The following is a 21586-nucleotide window of genomic DNA, read 5'->3' as shown; positions in this document are numbered from 1 at the left end:
CCCAAGAATAGAATTGCTGGATCATATGGACACTTATTTTTAGTTTTTTGAGGAACCTCCTTACTGTTTTCCATGGTGGCTGTACCAATTTACATTCCCACCAACAGTGTAAGAGGGTTCCCTTTTCTTCACACCCTTTCCAGCATTTGTTTTTTGTAGACTTCTAATGATGGCCACTCTGACTGGTGTGATGTATCTCACTGTAGTTTTGATTTTCACTTCTCTAATAATTAGCGGTGCTGAGAATCTTTTCATGTGCCTGTTGGCCATCTGTATATCTCTTTTGGAGAAATGTCTTCTGCCTGTTTTTCAGTTGGGTTGTTTGGGTTTTTTTGTTGCTGTTGCTGTTGAGTTGTATGAGCTGTTTGTATATTTTGTAAATTAAGCCCTTATCGGTTGCACTGTTTGCAAATATTTTTTCCCATTCCTTAGGTTGTCTTTTCATTTAGTTTACGGTTTCCTTTGCTGTGTAAAAGCTTGTACTCTTGATTAGGTACCACTTGTTTAGATAAATACATTTTAAAATGCAGATATGTAAAACTTTGTAAAAATGGGAGCCACTTGGTTTCAGCCTCTAGAGGTGATTTGAAGTGATATGAACCTCCAGGCTTTTCACGTATCAGCAGCATCAGGTTTACAGCATAATTGTGCAATAATGATTCAGCAATTTTGCTCATGTTCATTTTAACTCCAAATGTACCCAGGCTGACAATCGGGTAGCTGCCCTCTAATCCAGCCAGAACAAAGGTGCTCATTGTCACTTTTGGGGTTTTCTTGGTGGTGGTGGTTTTGCTTTTGTTTTCTTTTCCCCTTCAGAGGAAAGCAGTTGTCTTCAGAGTCAGGGCCTGGAGTCAGGTGTGGTCAAGGTGGGGTCCAGTAGGTGCTCTGCAAGGCCTGGTGTGCTGGACACTCGTGGTGCCTGCGCTAGGCTCTAGCAAACCTGGTGGGATTCCCTAGCCTGCGTCATCTCTTACCCCACCTCCATTTCCACACCTGAAGATAGAGATCGCGGCTGTCTTATGAGTCCTTGTGAAACTTAGACAACAAACAGTCTTTACAGTTTCTAATGCACTAGATAAATATTATTATTGTTTAATAATAGATTTATACATGTTAAGACAGGAAGTTACAATAAAAGGGGTCAATATCCTTTAATTCAGGAGGATATCTCTATTTTCCGAGAATGCCTATTACTGGATTTCTATTGACCTACAGGGAAGCACAGTGGTAAAGAATCTGCCTGCCAGTGCAGGAGATACAAGAGATGCAGGTTCGATCCCTGGCCAGGAAGAGTCCCTGGAGTAGGAAATGGCAACCCACTCTAGTATTCTTGCCTGGAAAATTCCATGGACAGAGGAGCCTAGTGGGCTACAGTCCATGAGGTGGCAGAGTTGGACACAACTGAGCAACTGAGTATGCAAGCATTGACCTACAATCTAGATTTGAAAACCAGACTAACCCCAAATTTGCTTCTGAGAAAGGAAAATGAGGAGGGAGTATGTTTCTATTAGCAGTCTCTCTGCTTCTCATGGAAAACTCTGCCCACCCCACAGACTGCATCCCCAGCATACTCCTCCAGAGCCACACCCAGGCAAAAGATGCTGGCCTGAGACACAGCCCAAACCATTAGTAGACGCACTTCCAGTTTGACAAGATGAGTGAGTTTTCTTCTCATTGTGGATTGCATTTTCTCGACACCTCTTACTCACTAACCCATTTCACTGTGGTTTTTCTATTCGTAAAACTCATAACTGTTTTGCAAATAGAAAAGATACAGGAGAATTTGGAGAGGCATCAGTCTTTTTAAATATGTCTACTTTAGCTCCGTCTAGTCAAGGCTATGGTTTTTCCAGTGGTCATGTATGGATGTGAAAGTTGGACTATGAAGAAGGCTGAGTGCCAAAGAATTGATGCTTTTGAACTGTGGTGTTGGAGAAGACTCTTGAGAGTCCCTTGGACTGCAAGGAGATCCAACCAGTCCATTCTGAAGGAGATCAGCCCTGGGATTTCTTTAGAAGGAATGATGCTGAAGCTGAAACTCCAGTACTTTGGCCACCTCATGTGAAGAGTTGACTCATTGGAAAAGACTCTGATGCTGGGAGGGATTGGGGGCAGGAGGAGAAGGGGATGACAGAGGATGAGATGGCTGGATGGCATCACCGACTCGATGGACGTGAGTCTGAGTGAACTCCAGGAGTTGGTGATGGACAGGGAGGCCTGGGGTGCTGCGATTCATGGGGTCGCAAAGAGTTGGACACGACTGAGCGACGGAACTGACTGACTGACTGACTTTAGCTCTGGAGGCCCAGCTTCCCTGTAGGCTCTCCCTGGTTATTTTCTCAGTGTCTAAGGACTAGCCATAGCCTCCTAATCCCAGGGGTGAGAAGAAGCACAGGCAGGGACACCTCAGATCCCATCCTTTCCTGGGCGAGAGGGTGTAGCCTCCAGCCAGATGAGTCCATTGGCAGAGACCATTCTGGCCTGGGTTAGCCTACCCTCTGAAGGCCCCTGGCAGGCTTCTCTACCAGCCTCCTAGGAGAGATGTGAGTTCCTGGGCTATGCCTCCGGCTCATTCTGAGAGACAGGCTCAGGGTAGAGTGGAGGTGCCCATCAGGTGGAGCTGGACTAAAGGGAGTGGAGTCAAAGGCAAGACAGTGAGGCAAGCCATGGGCACTGGGCTTCTGGGGTAGAGAATGCCCCAATACCATGTGGCAGCAGTACTCAAGCTTCGACAACTTCTAGGGCTTCACGGACACAGATTTGATTAAAGTGAAGCAGCACAGGTAAAAATCACCCTCAAAAAAGGAAAGAATTTGAACCCAGCCTAGCTGTTGACCAGCCACAAAGTTCTACTTGAAGACAGTGTCCCACCTCTGGAAGTCTTCCAGAGGAGTTTAGACACCCGTCTTGGGGTGAGGGTGAGTTGGTAAGATGTCCTCTGCGAGCCCACCATGATAGGCCACCTTCAGATTAGGCAGGATGACCTACCTAGGCCTCAGTGACGTTAAAGTCCTCCATTCTTCTCAGCTCCATCCTAGGTGGCCTCAAGGCCTGGACTCTTGCCCCATAGACTCCATGGCAAACCCTGAGCTGACAGAGCAGGAGATCTGATTCACAGGTGGCACAACTGTCCTAAGAGCTTTCAGAATGCTGTTGGCAGAACAAGGCAGGTCTTGACCAGAAGCAAGTCTTCACTCGTTTGCCATACTCTTCTTCCTCCCAGAGTAAAACAGAATCAATCCACTAGAACTATACCCACTGAGGGAGCCCCGTGCGCACACCTGCGCTAGCCTGTCCCAGACCCATGGCCACACTTGCCCCCCCAGCACTTCTGGGTCAGCCATGTTTGAAGGATGAGGTAACAGCAGTTCAGAGCAAGCAAGTGGTGGGGGCAGAATTTGAACCCAGGTTCTAGTGACTCCAAAGATGATGCTTTTTCCCATGTGGGCTCCCTCCAACCTTAGATGAGCTTTAGAAAGCCAAGAGTGATCTCTGGCGTCTTGTTTAATCTACAGCCTATGCTATAATTATGGGATAGTATCAATTCTGAAAGAAGTACTTTAATGACCAGATATTCATAAAATTCACATAGACCATTCCAAAAGTTCTATAATTGCCTTCAGATAACCATAATTTTTTGAAAAAAGAAATCTCTCAGAGAGAACTCACCTTTGGTTAGGTGCGTTTCAGGGTACTGCTGGTAATGGTGTCTTTTTTTGATGGTAATGAAATGATGGATCTTCCTTGGAGCTCATAGCCGGTGAAATGAGCGGTAGGATGGTAAATTGCCTTTATCTTCTGCACGCCATTCCACATGATGGCAATGTCACAAAAGACCACAGGCAAAATTCTAGAACTTTTTCTGAAAGAGGTAAAACAGAGGCCCTCTTTTTTCCTGGACTTTTGCTCCCCTATTCCTCATCTACTGTCAGATTTCTAAAATAAAGTACCAAGTTCAGCAGGCTTTGCTGTACTAACTCCACACCCTTGAGGCTCAGCCCCACATCCTCAGAAAGGCTCAGAACACATTCTTTTCAAGGTCAAGATCTTCGCTGTCTACAGCCTGGGCTCTGTCCTCATTCATAGCCTTCAAAGCTTTCTGAAGCTGGGAGCTTCAGGTTTAGAGACTGGGTAGAAAAGCTTGTCTCCACTTGAGCCTCTGCAAGCTAATGCAATAAACGTGACCACGTTTTGTCTGTTTGCTGGTGTTATTGTTTGCCTGAATAAAATGGACCGAAATGACGATTTCTCTACTGGGGGGAAGAGGTGAATCCCAGCAAGGGAGTTGCTTTCTGTTTATAGAAAATCTGCCAAGAAAGGTATTGAATGAGGAAGGCTGGGGAGCCTGATGGAGAAGGAAATGGCAATCCACTCCAGTGTTCTTGCCTGGAGAATCCCAGGGACAGCAGAGCCTGGTGGGCTGCCGTCTATGGGGTTGCGCAGAGTCGGACACGACTGAAGCAACTTAGCAGGGGAGCCTGAACAGACGTCACCGCAGTGCTGTGATGTGAAGATGAAGAGGTGCTGGCCTGCTGGGGCACTCGGGCACCAGGCCTTGTCCACATGAAGGTGCTGTGGGATGCTGAGCGTCCCTGTGGGATGCATGCGGGAGCAGCTACCATGGGTAGCTGAACAGGACTGAAGCAGAGGTCATGGCTGCAGAGTGGTGGATCTTGATTTGGTTTGGAAGAACATCCGGAACGAAAACCTGGTTTGGGGAGTAGAAGGGGCATCTCGGGGAAACAGAGGAGAAAAGAAATAGAGCTGGAAAAGGAACCACGGAACCCCAGAGGCCAAGGAACTGGGGTTTATACATTCTTGCTGAGCAGAAGCAGCAGGTCACACGGAGAGGTTCCTTCCCCACGCCCTCCCCAACCCTGCATCCGACATGCTTTTACACTCTTCCCCACCACATGGCTTAAGATGGTGTTTCTTTGGTTTGATTTGTGTTCCTTAATTATATGTGTGGTCACATAAATCGCTACAACTTCCTAAGAGGGCAGTTTGGCGATATGTAGCGCACTTGATAATTCTCATAGTTTTTAGCCTAGCAGTACTGTTGCCAAAAATGTATCTCGTGGATATATTCAGAGATTCAAATCATGAAATCATTACAAGATTTAAGTCTCATAAATCACAGATTGATGTCCAAAGGTGATCACACAAACATCATTCGTGAGGACCAAGCCCAGCACAGGGGAAGCTCCCACCAGGTCCCATCCCGCTGTGCCAGGCTGCCCAGCTACTGTGGCCACAGGACAATGTGGGCACCTCTAGGAGCAGGGTGGAGACCCACATGGATAAGATGATCCCACATACCAAGAACAATTCCTTTTAAACTGTGTGAGCAAATAGACTGCCATATGGCTAAAACTCTTTTGGAAATTAACTAGATATTCCTTGTGTGGGAACAGTAGTTTACAGACTATTGTTTTATACCTCATGACTTTCTGTATCGTCTGCACTTTTTAGCCATACATCCACATGTCGGTATACTATATTCACAAATAATGTAGTGTAGTCACGTGTATTTTGTTCACATGGGTGAAGGCCAGGCTGTGGTTATGGGGAATCCAGTGTAGAGCATGAGACTCCAGACCTGCTCCTGCACAGCCCTGGCATGCTTCAGGCAGCAGTGTATCCTGGAATCATATAATAGCAAGGGGGATGGCAAGAACCCAGCTTTCAAGAAGGCAGTGTGGGAGCAAGAAGAGCTTGGGAAGTAATCCTGCTGCTCTGGGAAGCTGATGGCCATTCTGGATGCCCCAACCCCACAAAGCCCCAGGAAGGCCCACCCCTCCCTGCATTTGTGCCTTGAGACGTTTGGTCACCACCCTCATTTTCTGTCCCACAGGAGGTACCCCAGCTCCGACAGGACCATGCTGCAGAAGTGGCAGGTACAGTGACCCCTCAGAACACTGTGGGTTCAAGGAAACCCTCAGGAAAGCAAATCAGCAAATAGCTTAGGCCCCGGGGATAAAGAGAGAAAGCACGCTGGTGAATCAGGAAGGATCTTGTTTTATTAATTTGTTAAAATGTCTCAAGTATTTTCCTGAAAGGATCTCAGTGAGGAAAGGCGACTCTTGAGTCCGAGCTAGGGAGTTAGTGTGGGCGTGTGTGTGCATGTACATAAGCCCTGTGTGCACACACACACTCCATCCATGGAGGTGTACACACGTGTACAAATGAACACAGAACTCAGGAAGGCACAGCATTCACTTCACTTCCTGGGAGGTCATATGTGGCTCCCAGCCCGGAGGAACTGACACTGTGCCTCGGGTTCTCAGTGGAAGGAAAGGACCCCAAGAAAGACAGCCATGCAGAGCCCATGGCAACAGGAAAGTAAGTCTTGGTCACTCATGTCCAGAATGCTTTCCCAAGGAGCAGGCCAAGGGAAGGAAAGACCCCAGCATGCAGGTCCCGTCAGAGACGTTGTCTCTACTGGCTGCTCATTAGCCAGGTGGCTCTGGCGAATTTTTCCCAAATATAGTCCCTGACTCCATTCATGGCTATACATCTTGAAATGGAGGGCCCTAAGAACCCGGAGTATCCTAACTGGCAGAGTCGGAAGAAAGAAAGTTCAAGTTCCCAAGAAAGCAGATCATTGAACCTGTTGGTGAGGGCCTCTTTCCTGGTGACTGCGAAGAAACCCCAGCTTCTATTTTCAATCACAAAGCAGTCAGCAGTAAGAAGGTCTGGTATTTGTGCTATTATTTGAATCAATTTTTGAGTATCACCCAACAGTTAACACAAAAGAATGCTCTAACCTTGGCCTGGACCTCGGAGCTGTGTTTTTTTCTGAGTCAGCTTCGCTTCCTGACTGTATTTGCTTCAGCTCATCTTGGATTTAGCGTGGCCTCCCCGAGTCGCCCCGGCTCCAGGCACAAGGTTCACTGGGAGCAGCGTGGCGATGTGCCTTGCTCCACCTGCACAGCTTGGGCCCCTGCGCAGGTCTGGGAGTTAGACCCCTGTGGTTCTCAGGAGGAAACCAGCCGTGTTGGCTTTATCCCCCCTTTGTCTCTTCCGGCAGAAAAGAGACATCAGCAACTTCGAGTACCTCATGTACCTCAACACCCTGGCTGGGAGGACCTACAATGACTACATGCAGTATCCAGTGTTCCCCTGGGTCCTGGCCGACTACACCTCACAGGTACGTGTTCATGCGGATGCTGTGCAGGTATCCTGTGACTTTTGACCCTGATGACCAGAGCACCTGAAGTCATGCAGAGCCTCTGCAACGGGCTCAGTCCACCTGGGCCCGAGGGCTGCTCCAGGCGTGGCCTGGCCCTCACCTGGCCTTTGGAGTCTGGGTGCCTGGGTTCCTGTCCCAGCCCCACATGACTAGGACAGTAGCTGACATGTGCCCCAGAGGGTTTCCAGGCTCACTGCTACCATGAAGGCAAGAGATACCCACCTGCTGAGATACTGCCAAGAGCCAACACTGGTCCGTCAAGCGAAGAGGCCCATACAACGTGTTCCTAAAACCAACATGTAGAGAGGGAGTGGGAGGGAGGGGGAGAGAGCAAGAGGCACAGAGACCCAGTGAGAACAGACTCCTCCCCTGTAACCTGACTTCAGAACTGAGATGACGGTATGTGGAGGTGATATCACCCTGGATCTGGACCGAGACATGTAGCCCTAATGGAGGCTGATGGCAAGACTGGTTCATTGCTCTTTTGCCCTCTGTCCCTGGACCTCAGCAGGCAGAGGAGGGAGGAGCAGAAAAGTGACAAGCTTGGCCAAGGTGATGCCACTGGGGGGGCAACCAGGCTATGGAGCAGTGTCCTGACCGCCTGGGCTCTGGCCATAAGGAGAATAGGGGCTGTGTATGTAAATGACCGGAGGTGCCTCGGTCCAGTACAGATAAGCCCTGGCCAGTGCTGCCTTGAGCTGTTTAGACAGCTCACCCCCAGAATTTGGGAAAGGGGCCTCAGTCTTTTGTGAGCTCCCATCCCAACTTGAGACACAACACAACAAGCCGTTTCTCACAAGCCGTACGTTGCTTCTCATTGCTCGATCATCTGGGACCAAGGTGTTCCAGAAAGGAAACTTGCCAATCCTAGCTTCAACTCACATATCACGAATGGGTGGGTCCCCAGCCCATTTTGTTTAGCCCATATCCTGTATTAATACTTAATTTCTTATCAGTGTTTAAAAATTGGGAGGTTTCTTCTAAAAAGCTGGTATTCCAATATCTCTTGGAGAATTTGGAGATGTGGCAACGGGGAAGCCCCATTCTGCCCCGGCAGCCTCGGCTGTGGCTGAGCAGGTTTCGGTGGCGCTGTCACTCAAGGGGTCTCAGGAGCTTCACTCCCGCCCCCCTTTCTCACCAGCCATGGTGGCGGGCCCTGCCTCCCCAGGAAAACTGATGATTCACTACTAGTGGAAGGAAGAGGCGTGTAAAGAAACGCCTCCTTCTATAAAGACATGCGAACCCAGAGGACACCCAGCCCTGAAAACTCTTCACCGTGCTGCTGTTGCGTATTCCAAGGGCAGGGGAAGGGTGCCAAGGCTGCTTGCACCACCCCAGAAGGGAGGTGCCTCCCAAAACATGAGGACATTGCCCTCATTTCCTCCCCAAACGGACGACTTCTGACTGCCTACAGAATCAGTTTGAGTTCTAAGCAAGAACCCCGAACTGCAAAGTGCTCAGCGAGGGCAGAAGCCAAGTATCCATTGACAACAGGAACTCTTTTGAAAGTCTCTTGGGTAACTGGTGGCAATGTTCTGATTTGGGTCAACTTGGAAGAGTTCAGTGTGAAATCAATCTTCCCCTCCTCTCATTTTCCGTCTCTCCCCTATTAAGTCTTTGTGGATCACTGGCTGTGGGGCCATAAAACCTTACCAGGCCTGCTAATAACCAGAGGAGGGGGGTCAGACTGAACGACAATAAACCAATAAAGAGAACCATAAAACTAAAGACCGTGGCTCCTGCAGTCTCGCGGGGGCACAAGAGGGTCCAAGGGAGTTAACTCCAGTCGCACATTCACCTTCTAGACACTGAACCTGATGAATCCCAAGACTTTCCGCGATCTTTCTAAGCCCATGGGCGCTCAGACCAAGGAAAGGAAGCTGAAATTCATCCAGAGGTTTAAAGAGGTTGAGAAGACTGAAGGTGAGTAGATCCCAGCTTAATTTTTTTCTGCAATGCTCTTTATCTGAATGCCTTGAAGTGAGAGTTGATAATGATGTCATCTAGCCTGCAGACAATTGCATTTGGACAGAGAACTCCCAAACCCAGCAGTCTGCACCCTGGTTGCCTGTGAGAATCACCTGAGAAGCTCGTTAAAAATGTTCATGTCCAGGTCCCACCCCTGGAAATCATGATTTAAATAAGTCTGTGACGGGGTGCACTCCAGGTGATTCCAACAGGAAATCAGGACTGAGAACTGCGGTGCTAAGTGCTAAAACACCTCCATCCCCGGGCGCAGGGAAATGACATCCACTCAGCCCTTCTGTGTGCGGGTGCAGACCAGCCTGCATGCACACATACAATGGTCCATTGTAAAGAGAAGGAAATTGGAACTCAGACTTCAGGCAACTCACTCCAGGTCACAGCCTCTAAATGCAGAGCCTGCATTCATCTGGTTCTAGAACCTGGTTCCCAAGTGCGGCTCATCCTGCATTCCCTTTACAGTCTTTGCCACCTTCACACGCCAGCTGCATGCTTAGCGCCTTGCTGTGTTTCTTTAGATCTGTTCACCTTTTAAACGTCAATGGATGTATTTGAAAGAGAAAATTTTCTGTCATATATTTGATGCCAGCTATACTGGTTTTCTCAAACACTTTGAAATAAAACATGAAGCTACTAAAATAAGGAACATCTACCCACGAGCCATGAATGTATGCCTCGTGCACGGGAGGCAGCACGTTTCAGAAGGCTCCCTCGCCCCGAAGCCCTGCCTTTGGTGAGCAGGTTCTCGGCAGGCTGAGGAGCTCTTCTGCATCCCACACTGCCCTGAAGGCCCCTGCCCACCTCCTAGGACCCACGCGATGTGCAGGACGGATACTCCAGCTTTTGCGGGAGATGGGAGGGGTGGGCAGGCCACTGGCGGGGATGCAGCCCAGGCCTGTGCTTTCACTGCAGGAGACGTGACCGCCCGGTGCCACTACTGCACCCACTACTCCTCGGCCATCATTGTCGCCTCCTACCTGGTCCGGATGCCACCCTTCACCCAGGCCTTCTGCTCTCTGCAGGTGAGCGCCCCTGATCCCCTACACATGTGCGGGCACACACACACACACATGCGCACACACACACGTGCTCACACACACACACACGCACGCACACACGCACACGTGCACACACGCGCGCGCACACGCGCACGCACACGCACACGTGCACACACACACGCGCACGAACACACACACGCGCGCACACACACACACAGGGCTAGGTCTTGCAGGCTAAGAGCTAGGCTTGGACGAGGCAGGGACCCCCCTGCTAGAAATCCAGCCTTGAGCCCATGATTCTCACTTGCCACTGGTTCCAGGACTCTGGACCATCCAGCTGAGGCAAGCTACTTCACAGACACACCGCCATGTCTACCCAACAGTCTCACCAAAAAAACTTAAAAATAAGGAATGAGATGTGGGGGGAACATACTCAACATAAATAAGTTTTAGTGGGAAAGGAGAAACAGGAAGCTTGAAGACCTCCTTGCAGGTAAGGTAGGTGGTCAAAGGCTAGAAAAATAAACACAAAGAAGGAAGAATGAAAAGAATATCACTTGTGACATCAGAATGCATAAAACTATGCTAAGTACAAGTCTGAAGGCTTAAAATGACAAACAGATTATTTTTAATACTGAAATGAGCAGCTAAACTGAAGAAGGAAACTCACAAATTTGCCTACCCATAAATTAACAGAACGTCATGCCAGCTTAGGGTTGCCAGATTTCACAAATAAAAATACAGGATGCCCAGGTAAATTTGAACTTCAGATAAACAATGGTTTATGCTAAAAAATTATTTTCTTTTATTTGAGATTTAAATCTAGCTGGACATCCTATATTTTACCTGGCAGTCCAATGCAGGCTGGAAGCAGGCCAGTATGACCCTGAGGGGATGCTAGTGTCAAGACACACGGAACAGCTGGGACAAAGTGCCTCATGGGAGGCTGGTATGCTTTTCTCTCTCTTTCCCTCTAACTCTACCACCGGGATCTTGAATTAAGGTTATCCAGGGGCACGAGGTTTGACTGGGGAGACCCATGGGTATCCCAGTTGCAGATACCTGGCTCAGCCAACTCCAAAGAGAACACAGCACAGCATCCAAGCTTAGGGTCTCTCTTGATCAAGGCCTTTTAAGGGTCCTACAGATAAGGAAGACATGGCCATGGAGGGTAACAGGCTGCTGAACTTTCAGGGACTCATTCTGACAGCCAAGCTTCACCAAAGGAAAAGCATGAGCATCCCAGGAATTGTGTATTTTAGTCTGACTTCACCAGCAAGTTCACTCCTTACAGTGACTCAGATGACCTTGACCCCAAGACAAAAGGCCACTCTGAGTCAGACCTAAAGCAATCATCTAGGCCCTGGGTAGGTACAAATAGGCAATGTCAAGGCTCTCTCTCCAACTGGCAGCACACCCCTCCTGTCTTGTTTCTTGGCGCAGTCCTCTCTTTCCTTGAAGGCATGGATTGTCTAGACATTATATAACCCCCTTCCCTGGAAATTAACTCAAAAATAACAAGTGTGCTTCCCCTGAGTCTTTCTCAGGCAACAAGCATTTTAAGTAAGTTTAGTTTGGAGGACAAACGGCCCCTGAGCTGTTCCCCAGGCCAGGAATCCCATCCAGCTGTCCAGCATCAATCCACGTGGAGTGACGAGCCCGCTGACCATGACGGCGCTGCCTCCCATGATGACTTTCCACCCTGGGAGCTCTGGGTGCTTCAGAAGTTTCCCCTCGCCCCTTCTGTCTCACCAAGTACAGCCCCATCTCTACCTGTTCCAAAGGGTCTTCTCACAGAGAGACAAGGCAGACTGAAATAGAAACATCGAACTGTGAGATTTACATCCCACAGTTATTTTATTTTATTTCTGCATATTATTTTACTCTGGAAATGAGAGTTAATTATGCACATCTCACTGAGCCATTGAGACTAAAGGAGGAAATGTGGGCAAAGCCCCTAGCTCAGGGCGGTTGCCGTGAAGGGGATCAATCGTCCTTGTTCCTGTCTTCCTCCCGCTGTCAACCAGCTCTCATCTGAGGCAGCCTGAACTGGTGCAAGCTGCCCCTCTCTGGTTTAAGCTGATTCAAGACAGTCTGGACTGTGTCAAAGCATTCCAAACGGCGTGAGCCAGATGAGACTGGTGTGCTGCCAACCTATTGGGTTAAAGCCATTTTGAAGCTAGTCACACGGGTCTGAGCTTATTCTAGCCAGTTTGGCCCAATGGCGACCAGCCCAAACTGGTTTGAGATGGTCTAAACCAGTGTGAGATGATCTAAACCAGTGTGAGATGGTCAAAGGCAAGTTCGTTTGCTTTTATGTGGCACCAACGCAGTCATATTAGCTTGAGTTCTTTTGACTCCAGTGCTGACCTCTGATGTGACTCCTGGTTTTTCTGGGTTCAGCTCTATCTGGGACACGTTGGCTCATCCAAGTTGAAATCACCATGATGCTTGTGAATTGGTTTCTCCTTCCAACTTTGAACTGCCTCTTCTAGTGGGTCACTACTAGTCCAAGCCTTGGAACCAGCCAAAGAATCGACTGACTCTGCTTTTCCCTTATCATAAAAAAGAAACTGTAGTCTCTAGGGAATGAATACAACAGCTACATCTGGGGGGAATGTGCGTGGCTCCCATCTGGGAGTCCTGGGGCCTGTGCAGACCTCCGTAGGAACAATCTGGTTATGTTCCTGGAGTCAGGCTTCTCCTTCCATTCCACTCTGCCTCCTGGGGGCGGACTCGTTTCTTCTCAAAAGACTTTTGCTTCACCTCTGTATGGTGACAAGGAAAGGAACCTCCCTACATTCTCAGTGGCCTGAGACTTCCAGCCCCCATCCCCAGCATGGATCCCAGAGTGGAAAAGCAGAAGAAAGGTAAAAAGGTGCAGAATCCAGGCAGCGAAGGCTTTCTCACTCATCTGGAGAGCAGGGACATGAGTATGTCCAGTATCTCCAGAGCAGGAGCACATGCAAGAGTCAGAGGAAAGTGCACACTCTTGTTCTGGATGAAACAAAGTCTGCCTCCGAGCTATTACATGACTGAGCCATAGTGACACACTGGATCCGCGACTGGACCAGAATGGCTTTGGTGTGGAGATCGGGTGCCTGTGCACTCCCCCTGTGGTCTGATGGAAAACAGGTACAGCATTCTTTGGGCTGTAGCCTGCCCACTGGGCACTGTGCAGAGGAGTGTGGACACCTTAAGAATGGCAGTGTGGCATATTCTGATTCCTAGGAATAAGGTTTCCTTTATTCTTTTCACAGTTAAATCTTATTAAGTCTTATTAAACTTTATTAGGCTGGTCTTAGAATTGATGTCTACCTCTACTGTTGCTGTGTTTGTTTTTCTGCCTCAAACCTGTTATTACAATGATCAGTTCAGTTCAGTTCAGTCACTCAGTCGTGTCCTGCTCTTCACGACCCTGTGGACCACAGCACACCAGGCCTCCCTGTCCATCACCAACTCCTGGAGTCCACCCAAACCCATGTCCACTGAGTCGGTGATGCCATCCAGCCATCTCATCCTCTGTCGTCCCCTTCTCCTCCTGTCCTCAATCTTTACCAGCATCAGGGTCTTTTCCAATGAGTCAGCTCTTCACATTAGGTGGCCAAAGTATTGGAGTTTCAGCTTCAACATCAGTCCTTCCAATGAACACCCAGGACTGATCTCCTTTAGGATGGGCTGACTGGATCTCCTTGCAGTCCAAGGGACTCTCGAGAGTCTTCTCCAACACCACAGTTCAAAAGCATCAATTCTTCAGTGTTCAGCTTTCTTCACAGTCCAACTCTCACATCCATACATGACTACTGGAAAAATCATAGCCTTGACAAGATGGACCTTTCTTGGCAAAGTAATGTCTATGCTTTTTAATATGCTGTCTAGGTTGGTCATAACCTTCCTTCTAAGGAGTAACTGTCTTTTAACTTCATGGCTGCGGTCACCATCTGCAGTGATTTGGGAGCCCAGAAAAATAAAGTCAGCCACTGTTTCCACTGTTTCCCCAACGATAGCCTCTTATAATCCAAAAAATGCAGCACATGAGCAGTGTAACCTGGGTGGGTGTACACGCAAGCCGTGTGACTCAGGCTTCCGCTGGTGATGTGCTTATCCCCACCCCTTGGGGTGTGAGACTGCTGTCTACCGAGCTTGCCTCCCTGGATGCTGTGATCTTGGGAATCTTGCCTACAGGGAGCCAGTGTCTGTGAGCCTTCAGACAGTTGAGCAACCAGGAGGCCACACCAGGCTGGGGCCGCAGCACAGGCCCCCATTTCCACCCTGGCAAGAGTACCAGCTGCTCTCAGGCCTGAGCGGGATCCAGCCTGGGCGGGGCACAGCAAGGCAGCCAGCGCCCCAGCAAGGGCACAGTGCCGCCTCCGCTGCCACTGCTGCATTTAATACGAAACCGCAATCGAGTGCTGTGCTAATTAAGTCACAGCCCATGTGAAGTCAGCTGTTACCAGCAGTGGGGAAGAGTTTTCCGAACCACCTGAGGCGAGGCGACTGGTTTTGTGTAAGACATAGGCCAACTGCAGAGAGAGCCAGGGGCTCTGGGCAGCCCTGGACACAGGCCTTTCAGCTGGGGGTTCTGTGAATGCCAGCCCCTCGTGGAGTTGCGTCCATAATGAAGGTGTAACTATTATTACCGTTGAAATGCTGTCCAGGGACACAGCTGCACATAGATTTTGTGTCCTCATACAAAAGGGATCGCTGCTTCAGCGCAAAAACTCCTTTCAAGGTGTTTGCAGTTTTAACCGATGCACGGTGATCATGAACTTTACTCTGATTTTAACTCCTGTCAGATATTCAGCAACAGTTCAAAGCGGCCTTGTCAGCCACTTCTTCCTGCATTACTTGCTTTTGGTTCACCTCTTAGTAAAGTTGAGCACCTCCTAAAGTGTTTTAATTGAGACAGATACTTAGGATTGTATTATTTCTGACCCCTTCAATATTGGGAATATTTTTCTGGTGTCTTTACATATGAATGATGTTGGCTGGGCATAGACTGTAAGCTTCGGCCTCAGAAACCTATGGACTTAGCTGCCTTGTCTTTTGGCTTTAATGTCACCTGGGAAATCTTCTGCCAATAAGAAGTAGCTCCTCCGTTGATAAGAGTAGCCTTGCTATTAATTTTTTTGGGTCTGTTTGGATACTCAGAGGATTCATTAATCTTGATATTCAGAAATATCTGCAAGCTAGATTTAGGAGCAGATCTGGGCCCAGAAATTCTCTCTGACCACCCTGTTTCCATCCAATCTCTAGACCCAGTTTGATTGTTGCCTGATTTTGTTTTGGACTTTCCATATGGGGATGCTCTGTAAACCTTGACTGTGCTTCTCTGCCTCGCTTCTTCTCTCCTTTCCTCCTTCTGTCTTCTCTTCGTTCTCTCCTTCCTTCCCTTCCTGAGACTCAAGTCCTGATGGGACCCCTTGCTGGCAGCCACCAGAGTCTGTGTCAACCCACAGACTTTGTAACTAATATGAGTTGCAAAGCAGCTCCACTTTCCTTCCAGGGAATTCGCATTTCTTTTGTATTGCAAAAGTGAGCAAACCCATTAATTTTGAAACAAATGTATGCAAATACATTTATTAATATAGGAAATAGGAAAATCAGTTATTGCTTCCTTTATAAATAATACAGGCTTAAGTTTTAAAGATATTACTTTTGCTAAAATGCATTAGACAGCTGTGAAAAAAATAACATTTTTCTTTGTGGTAATATCTTTAACCAGATTTGTAGCACTAACAATATTCCCCATGTATATATTATTTTTATTTAATACAGGTAATCTTTTTATTACCAAATCATATTGTTTCTCAGGAGATTACCATCAGCACTCATAAAAGCTGCAAAAGGAAAGTGGAACGACGAGGCAGCATCAATCTCCCTCCGATGTAGGGCTCGGGCTGCAGATTAAATACACAAAGCTCTTAATACATTTCAATGAGCCACTTGTTAGGGGCAGATTTATTTAGAAACACCCCCTCCACCATTTTGTTTCCATTTCAGTTTGAATTTGAGAGTGGGCTTCGTCCCCTAATTTTGCCATTGTTTAGTCGCTAGACAACCTGTCCGACTCTTTTGTGACCCCGTGGACTGCAGCCCGCCAGGCTCCTCTGATCATGGAATTTCCTATGCAAGAATACTGAAGTGGCTTGCCATTTTCTTCTCCGGGGAATCTTCCTGACCCAGGGATCGAACCCGCATCTCCTGCATTAGCAGGCAGGTTCTTTATCAATGAGCCACCTGGGAAGCCCTTGCCTAATTGGTTGAAACCACGAGCAAAACAATCTTGGAGAAAAGCCATATCTTTCAGCTGCCCAAATGCTGTGTTTGGCTGAAACCCCAGGGATAACTGGGTTTCTTGGTGTCCCTGAGCCTGTGCAGAGAATGCTAGCATATTCTTTACACTTCGTCTACCACTGATGATGAGAAACCTCAGTCCCTGAAGAGAGAAGGGAGCTGATGGAGCAGAGGAGGGCATTGGCAATTTGAGTTCTATCCCTTTGTTCTTCGGGCCACATGCGCCCTCTGCAGAGTTTGGCAAAAGAAAGGCTAATTCTGGCTGAACAAAAAAGGCCCAGTTACAATGGGGACAATTGAATTACTGAATCCCAGACAGGAGGTGTCCCTTGGGCATCCCTAAACTTAAGCCAACAGACCCAAATCCCAGCTTCAGAAACTCTCTTTTGAAGCCCCTCTGCCCACAGCATCTTCAGTCCTCCAACTGGGACCTCTCTGCCTCCTCCTGACCCCCAAGATACATGATGAATAAAGTTAGTGTCAGCTGAAGAGATATGGCAATTCAAATGAGAGGCACAGAGAATCCAAGGCAGAAATTCCAGCTTGGCTCAGCTGCCGATCTCAGGACTGCATGGACCCATCTGTAGCAATGGGCCTTGGAAACAAGGTCGACCCTTGTGCAGCACCATATGTTTCCAGCACTCCAGCCTCAGATCCGTCCCCTCTTGTCAAGGCTGCTGTGTTACATGTCACCAGGGCCCTGCCTGACCTGCTTTCCAGGCCTGCCCTCAGCTGAGAACATCACCATTTTCTCCATCACCAGGCTTGCCGTCTCACCAGGGGTTGACTTCTCCAGGAAACTTTCCGGCACGTAGCCTGTCTGACCCACTCCTTGTACTTTGACTCAGAGCTGACCCTCAGTGAGTGTGTCAAGTGGTCAGACGAATGACCGTGGTTTTCCTGTCTCTGATCTGAACTCCCGTTTCTAAACTGGGGAAACATTGCTCCCTTAATCACAGTGGACCTTGCATCCTCCATGGAAGCTCCGGTGCAGGGTCCCAGTGAACAGTCAAGGTGATTAGATGCCCGAAGAAACAATTGCCCACAATTAGATGCCTGAAGAAACAATTGCCCATGGCCTGACGTGTGCACAGGTGTTGGGGAGTGAGTGGCAGGGTCTAAGGGCAGAACCCGTGTCGGGGACAGAGTGGATGAAGAGGGCCCACTCTAGTGACGCCTGTGCACCCCAGCTTATCACCACACAGTTGATCACGACACCCCTTTTCTGCTTAGGGCGGAAGCTTCGATGTGGCAGATAGAATGTTCCACAGTGTGAAGAATGCGTGGGAATCGGCCTCCAGAGAGAACATGAGTGATGTCAGAGAGCTGACCCCGGAGTTCTTCTACCTGCCTGAGTTCCTGACCAACTGCAACGCCCTGGAGTTTGGTGAGCGGAGCAAGGGTCTGGGACCGGACAGCTTGTGGGTCATGACATCAGTATCTTTGCTAAGCGACCCCCCACACAGGCCCACACCAGACCAGTATGGTGGGCAGATTAGAGTGAGGCCTCCACTGGGTGGTGTCACTTGACGAGGAGGTGGGAGCCAAGGAAGTACATTGCCCCGGGGTGCAGACCACCAACCACAGTTCTACCCAAGACCTCCTGCCAAGAGTCCCGAAGGCCCCAGTCTGCAGCAATACAGCAGCTAGGGAGCAGGAGCCCTTGCTGACAGCCAGGCCTGGCACTGCCCTGCTGAATGCCTCAGGCAAGCCAGGCCCTTCTCTGCTCCATTTTCCTCCAAGTCCCACAAGTGGGTTAACCTGTGAGAAGGACCCAGACGTGCTGCATCTCCCAGCACAGGCTGCTGGGGTGCCCACGGGCACCTTGGTGGCTCCTTCTCTTTCCTACCCTCCAGACCCCACAGCAGGGGGGATGCTTTCCCACCCACTGCTTTAGAGGAGGGACACAAATTTCAGGAAGCCCCAGCAGGCAGGCCCCCTGGCAACTACATGTACTTTGGGAGCCTCCACTGGGAACCTCAGGGTGACTTGGGGAGGGGATGCGGTCGGAACCCCCTGAAGGGGGGGTGGCCCTCCCCACCAGGGGTGCGGGGTGAATCACCCACACTGAGGAGGCCCTTGTGAGCCAGCGCAGTGTGCGCCGTGCTCCAGAGCCCCTCTTCCTCAGGGCCCTCCTTCCTCTAAACCCCACAGTTCCAGAGCCCCTCTTCCTCAGGGCCCTCCTTCCTCTAAACCGCGCAGTTGGGCCTGCACCTCAAGCCAGACCAGGGGCAGGCCCAGGAGAGCTGCCTCGGGCACTCGCCTCCTGTGCGGTGGTCTGCAGACAGATCACCAACGGGGCATTTAAAGCATCCCCAGGCCCAGCCCATCGACTCTGAGCTCGTGGAACTTGGTGGCCTTGGCAATGCTCACTTTCTCAGATGCTTCACTTGTTTCAGATGAGAACCTGACAATATAAAGGGAAGTCCCCACAAGGTGTGATGAGACCATGAAAGGAGCGAGTCTGAACCAAGGAAGCCGAGAGGAGGGTCCCAACCGGCCTGGGGTGAAGGGGGCACAGCGAGGAGGGCACCGGTTCTCCTTGGCAGTGGAGGCTGGTTCTCTGCTGGAGGCGAGGTGCTCAGCGGCAGATAGAGCCTTCACGCCCAGGACCAGGGATCCTCAGGGAGGTCAGGAAAACAAGTGTGGCCATTATGCACCTACTGTATGCAGGCCCCTCTTAGGCCCTGAGGATTCACTTGGGTGTCCTGGGGCGGATCGCCTGGAAGGTGTTAATATTCTGGGAGGGGGTGGGGGGGTGGGGGAGGAGGGACAGAAAAGAATAGACAAATAAGTGAAATACTTGTCAGTGCTGAGGAAGGCCTATAAGGAAAGAAGGCAGGAAAACGGTTTGAGGTGACTCAGTGGCCATGTGTGGAGGAGGACCTGCCTGAGGAGGTGACAGGTGTGAGCTGAGACTGAATGACGGGAAAGGCCAAGCCAGCCTTGCAGGCCAGGAGAAAGGAGGCTTTCACCCCAGCTGCACTTGCGGGCTCCGGAGGGTTTCAGAAAGGCTACAGCTAGTATTTCCTAAGCAGCCATCATATGCCTGGAACGATTCTAAGCATGTTATTGTATTTTCTCTTCTGATCCTTATGCCAGCTTAGGAGGTAATAAGTAGGAAAGTGACTCCCAAGACATTAAACAACTTGCTCAAGGTTGTGTGGCTAATGGGGAGGATGGAGACTCGGGCTTGAATCCAGGCTCTTCTTCTTGGTGTCTGGGGAAGTTCCCTCTGAAAACCTTCTGTCTTCACTTTAAAAGTGTACAGAAAATGCGTAAATTATCGAGTTGAATGAAGAGTCAATAAGATGATATGTGCCAAGCTCTGGCATAGAATGAGATGCTCAAAACACAATAGCTTTTACTGTTACTGTTTTATCTTACTGTTTTAGCGCTGTATAAAAAAGCACCTCCATGAAAAGGCATAGAGAGAGGGGAGGGAAATTTACCAACAATGATGACCCAACCATTTTGTGCACGGGCCCTGCTTGGAAGCGAGGAGGCTCTTATGGAGGCCCAAAGGCTTAGAATCCGAGGAGTATTTCAGGCAGATAGGGTGGGGTCCCTTCCAACAGAGGAGACAGGAAGCAGTGCAGTCTATGCAGGAATCCCAGTACTGGACAGCACAGTGTTCACACACCCCGACTCCTAACCAGTGTGGATTCCCATTTACCCAAAGACCTGCTGCCTCTCACCCTATTCAGGCTGCATGCAGGACGGAACAGCACTGGGCGATGTTCAGCTCCCTCCCTGGGCTGATGGAGACCCCCGGAAATTCATCAGCCTGCACAGACAAGTGAGTTGCGTGGGGTCACGGCAGAGTCCCTGGTGTCCTGAGTGAGGACCTCGGTGTGCCCTTAATGTCCATAGAGGCTTTCTGTCTGAGTGGAGGGCTGTGATAAATACTTCTGAGTCTCTTATGTCTAGAGAACTCAGAGAAGGAACTGGGCCCCATGCCCTGGGTAGGCAGGAAAAAGCTTGGGTTCTGGGCTCTTTTAAGAGATCCATTAGGCTTTGTCCTTGTGCCAATTTATTGTAGGACTCATGAGGGGAGCAAATTCAGATTCTTATTAGGTGGAGGGCAAGTCAGTGCCCTTAGCCAACCCCACAGTCAAAACCAAGCCCTGGACCATATTGCCCAGTTTAGATCAGAGAGGGGCCGGAGGCCTCAAGGGGGTCCCACTGGCCAAAATATTTGCCAGGACCAGAGAGGACTTGGCTTATGACCCAGAAAGACTGAAGTGGGTACAGGTCACAGGTCATCAGGGGACACATATTCTGGATCAAATACCTGGATTAGCATACACACGTGACATATGTTCAACATCACTAGTCATCAGGGGAACACACACTAGACCATGAGATGCCACCACACAGTCACGAGGATGGCTGAATTTTAAACTACTGCAAATCCAAGAGTCAAGCAAAGACGTGGAGCGACCAGAATTCACCACGCATTGCTGGTGGGGAAAATGGCGCACCCGCTCTGAACAAGAACTCTTGTAAAGTTGAAGATGCATTTACCACGTCGCTCCGCGATTCCACTTGTATGTATTTGCCCAAGAGAGATGGAAACACGTCCACAGAAGGGTTTGTGCATAAATAGTCATCAGTTTTACTTATACTAGTCAAAAACAACCCAAATGCCTATAACCATAAATGGCTAAACAAACGATACCCCCACATGATGAAATATTACTTAGCAATAAAAAGGGACAGATAATGGATACATGAAGCCCCATGAATGAATCTCAGAAGCAGTGTCCTAAGCAAAAGAAGCCAAGCCCAAAGATATATACTATGGGATTCTATTCTTGTGAGATGTTAGAAAAGGTAAAGAAGAGGGACAGAAAGCAGATGAGATCAGGAATCACCACATTCTGAAGTAAGAGATGAACAAGGAGAAGAGAACTTTTTGAGTTGATACGAATATTCTGTATCTTGAATATACTGTTGATTGCATCACTGCATGCAATTTTCAGGACATATTAAGTTGCACATTTATGGAAATTTTTATTGTATGTAAATTATACCTAAAAAAGAAAAACAACCTGAAGGCAGGCCTAACTAGTAACAAAGCTGTGTCTTCTCCTCTGTCCTTCTCCCTTGGTAA

General features: G+C 49.1%; 1 protein-coding gene across 4 annotated transcripts in view; it reads left to right on the top strand.

The window, feature by feature from the left end:
- WDFY4 (WDFY family member 4) overlaps nt 1–21586 on the top strand; it is a 249821-nt gene that overhangs the window by 209032 nt on the left and 19203 nt on the right. For all 4 annotated transcript variants that reach the window (XM_086381617.1, XM_086381616.1, XM_086381619.1 and 1 more), the window contains 6 exons: nt 5855–5897; nt 7031–7150; nt 8998–9115; nt 10088–10197; nt 17704–17857; nt 20178–20269. In XM_086381617.1, coding sequence (XP_086237743.1) covers nt 5855–5897; nt 7031–7150; nt 8998–9115; nt 10088–10197; nt 17704–17857; nt 20178–20269 — 637 coding nt within the window. The remainder of the gene's footprint in view (nt 1–5854; nt 5898–7030; nt 7151–8997; nt 9116–10087; nt 10198–17703; nt 17858–20177; nt 20270–21586) is intronic.

Source organism: Bos grunniens, chromosome 28 (genome assembly GCF_055505025.1).
Source record: "Bos grunniens cultivar Pamir isolate PY7600 chromosome 28, Bosgru_T2T1.0, whole genome shotgun sequence".
Taxonomy (NCBI): domain Eukaryota; kingdom Metazoa; phylum Chordata; class Mammalia; order Artiodactyla; family Bovidae; genus Bos; species Bos grunniens.
Note: the sequence above shows the minus strand (reverse complement) of the source record. Positions and strands in the feature narration are given on the sequence as shown.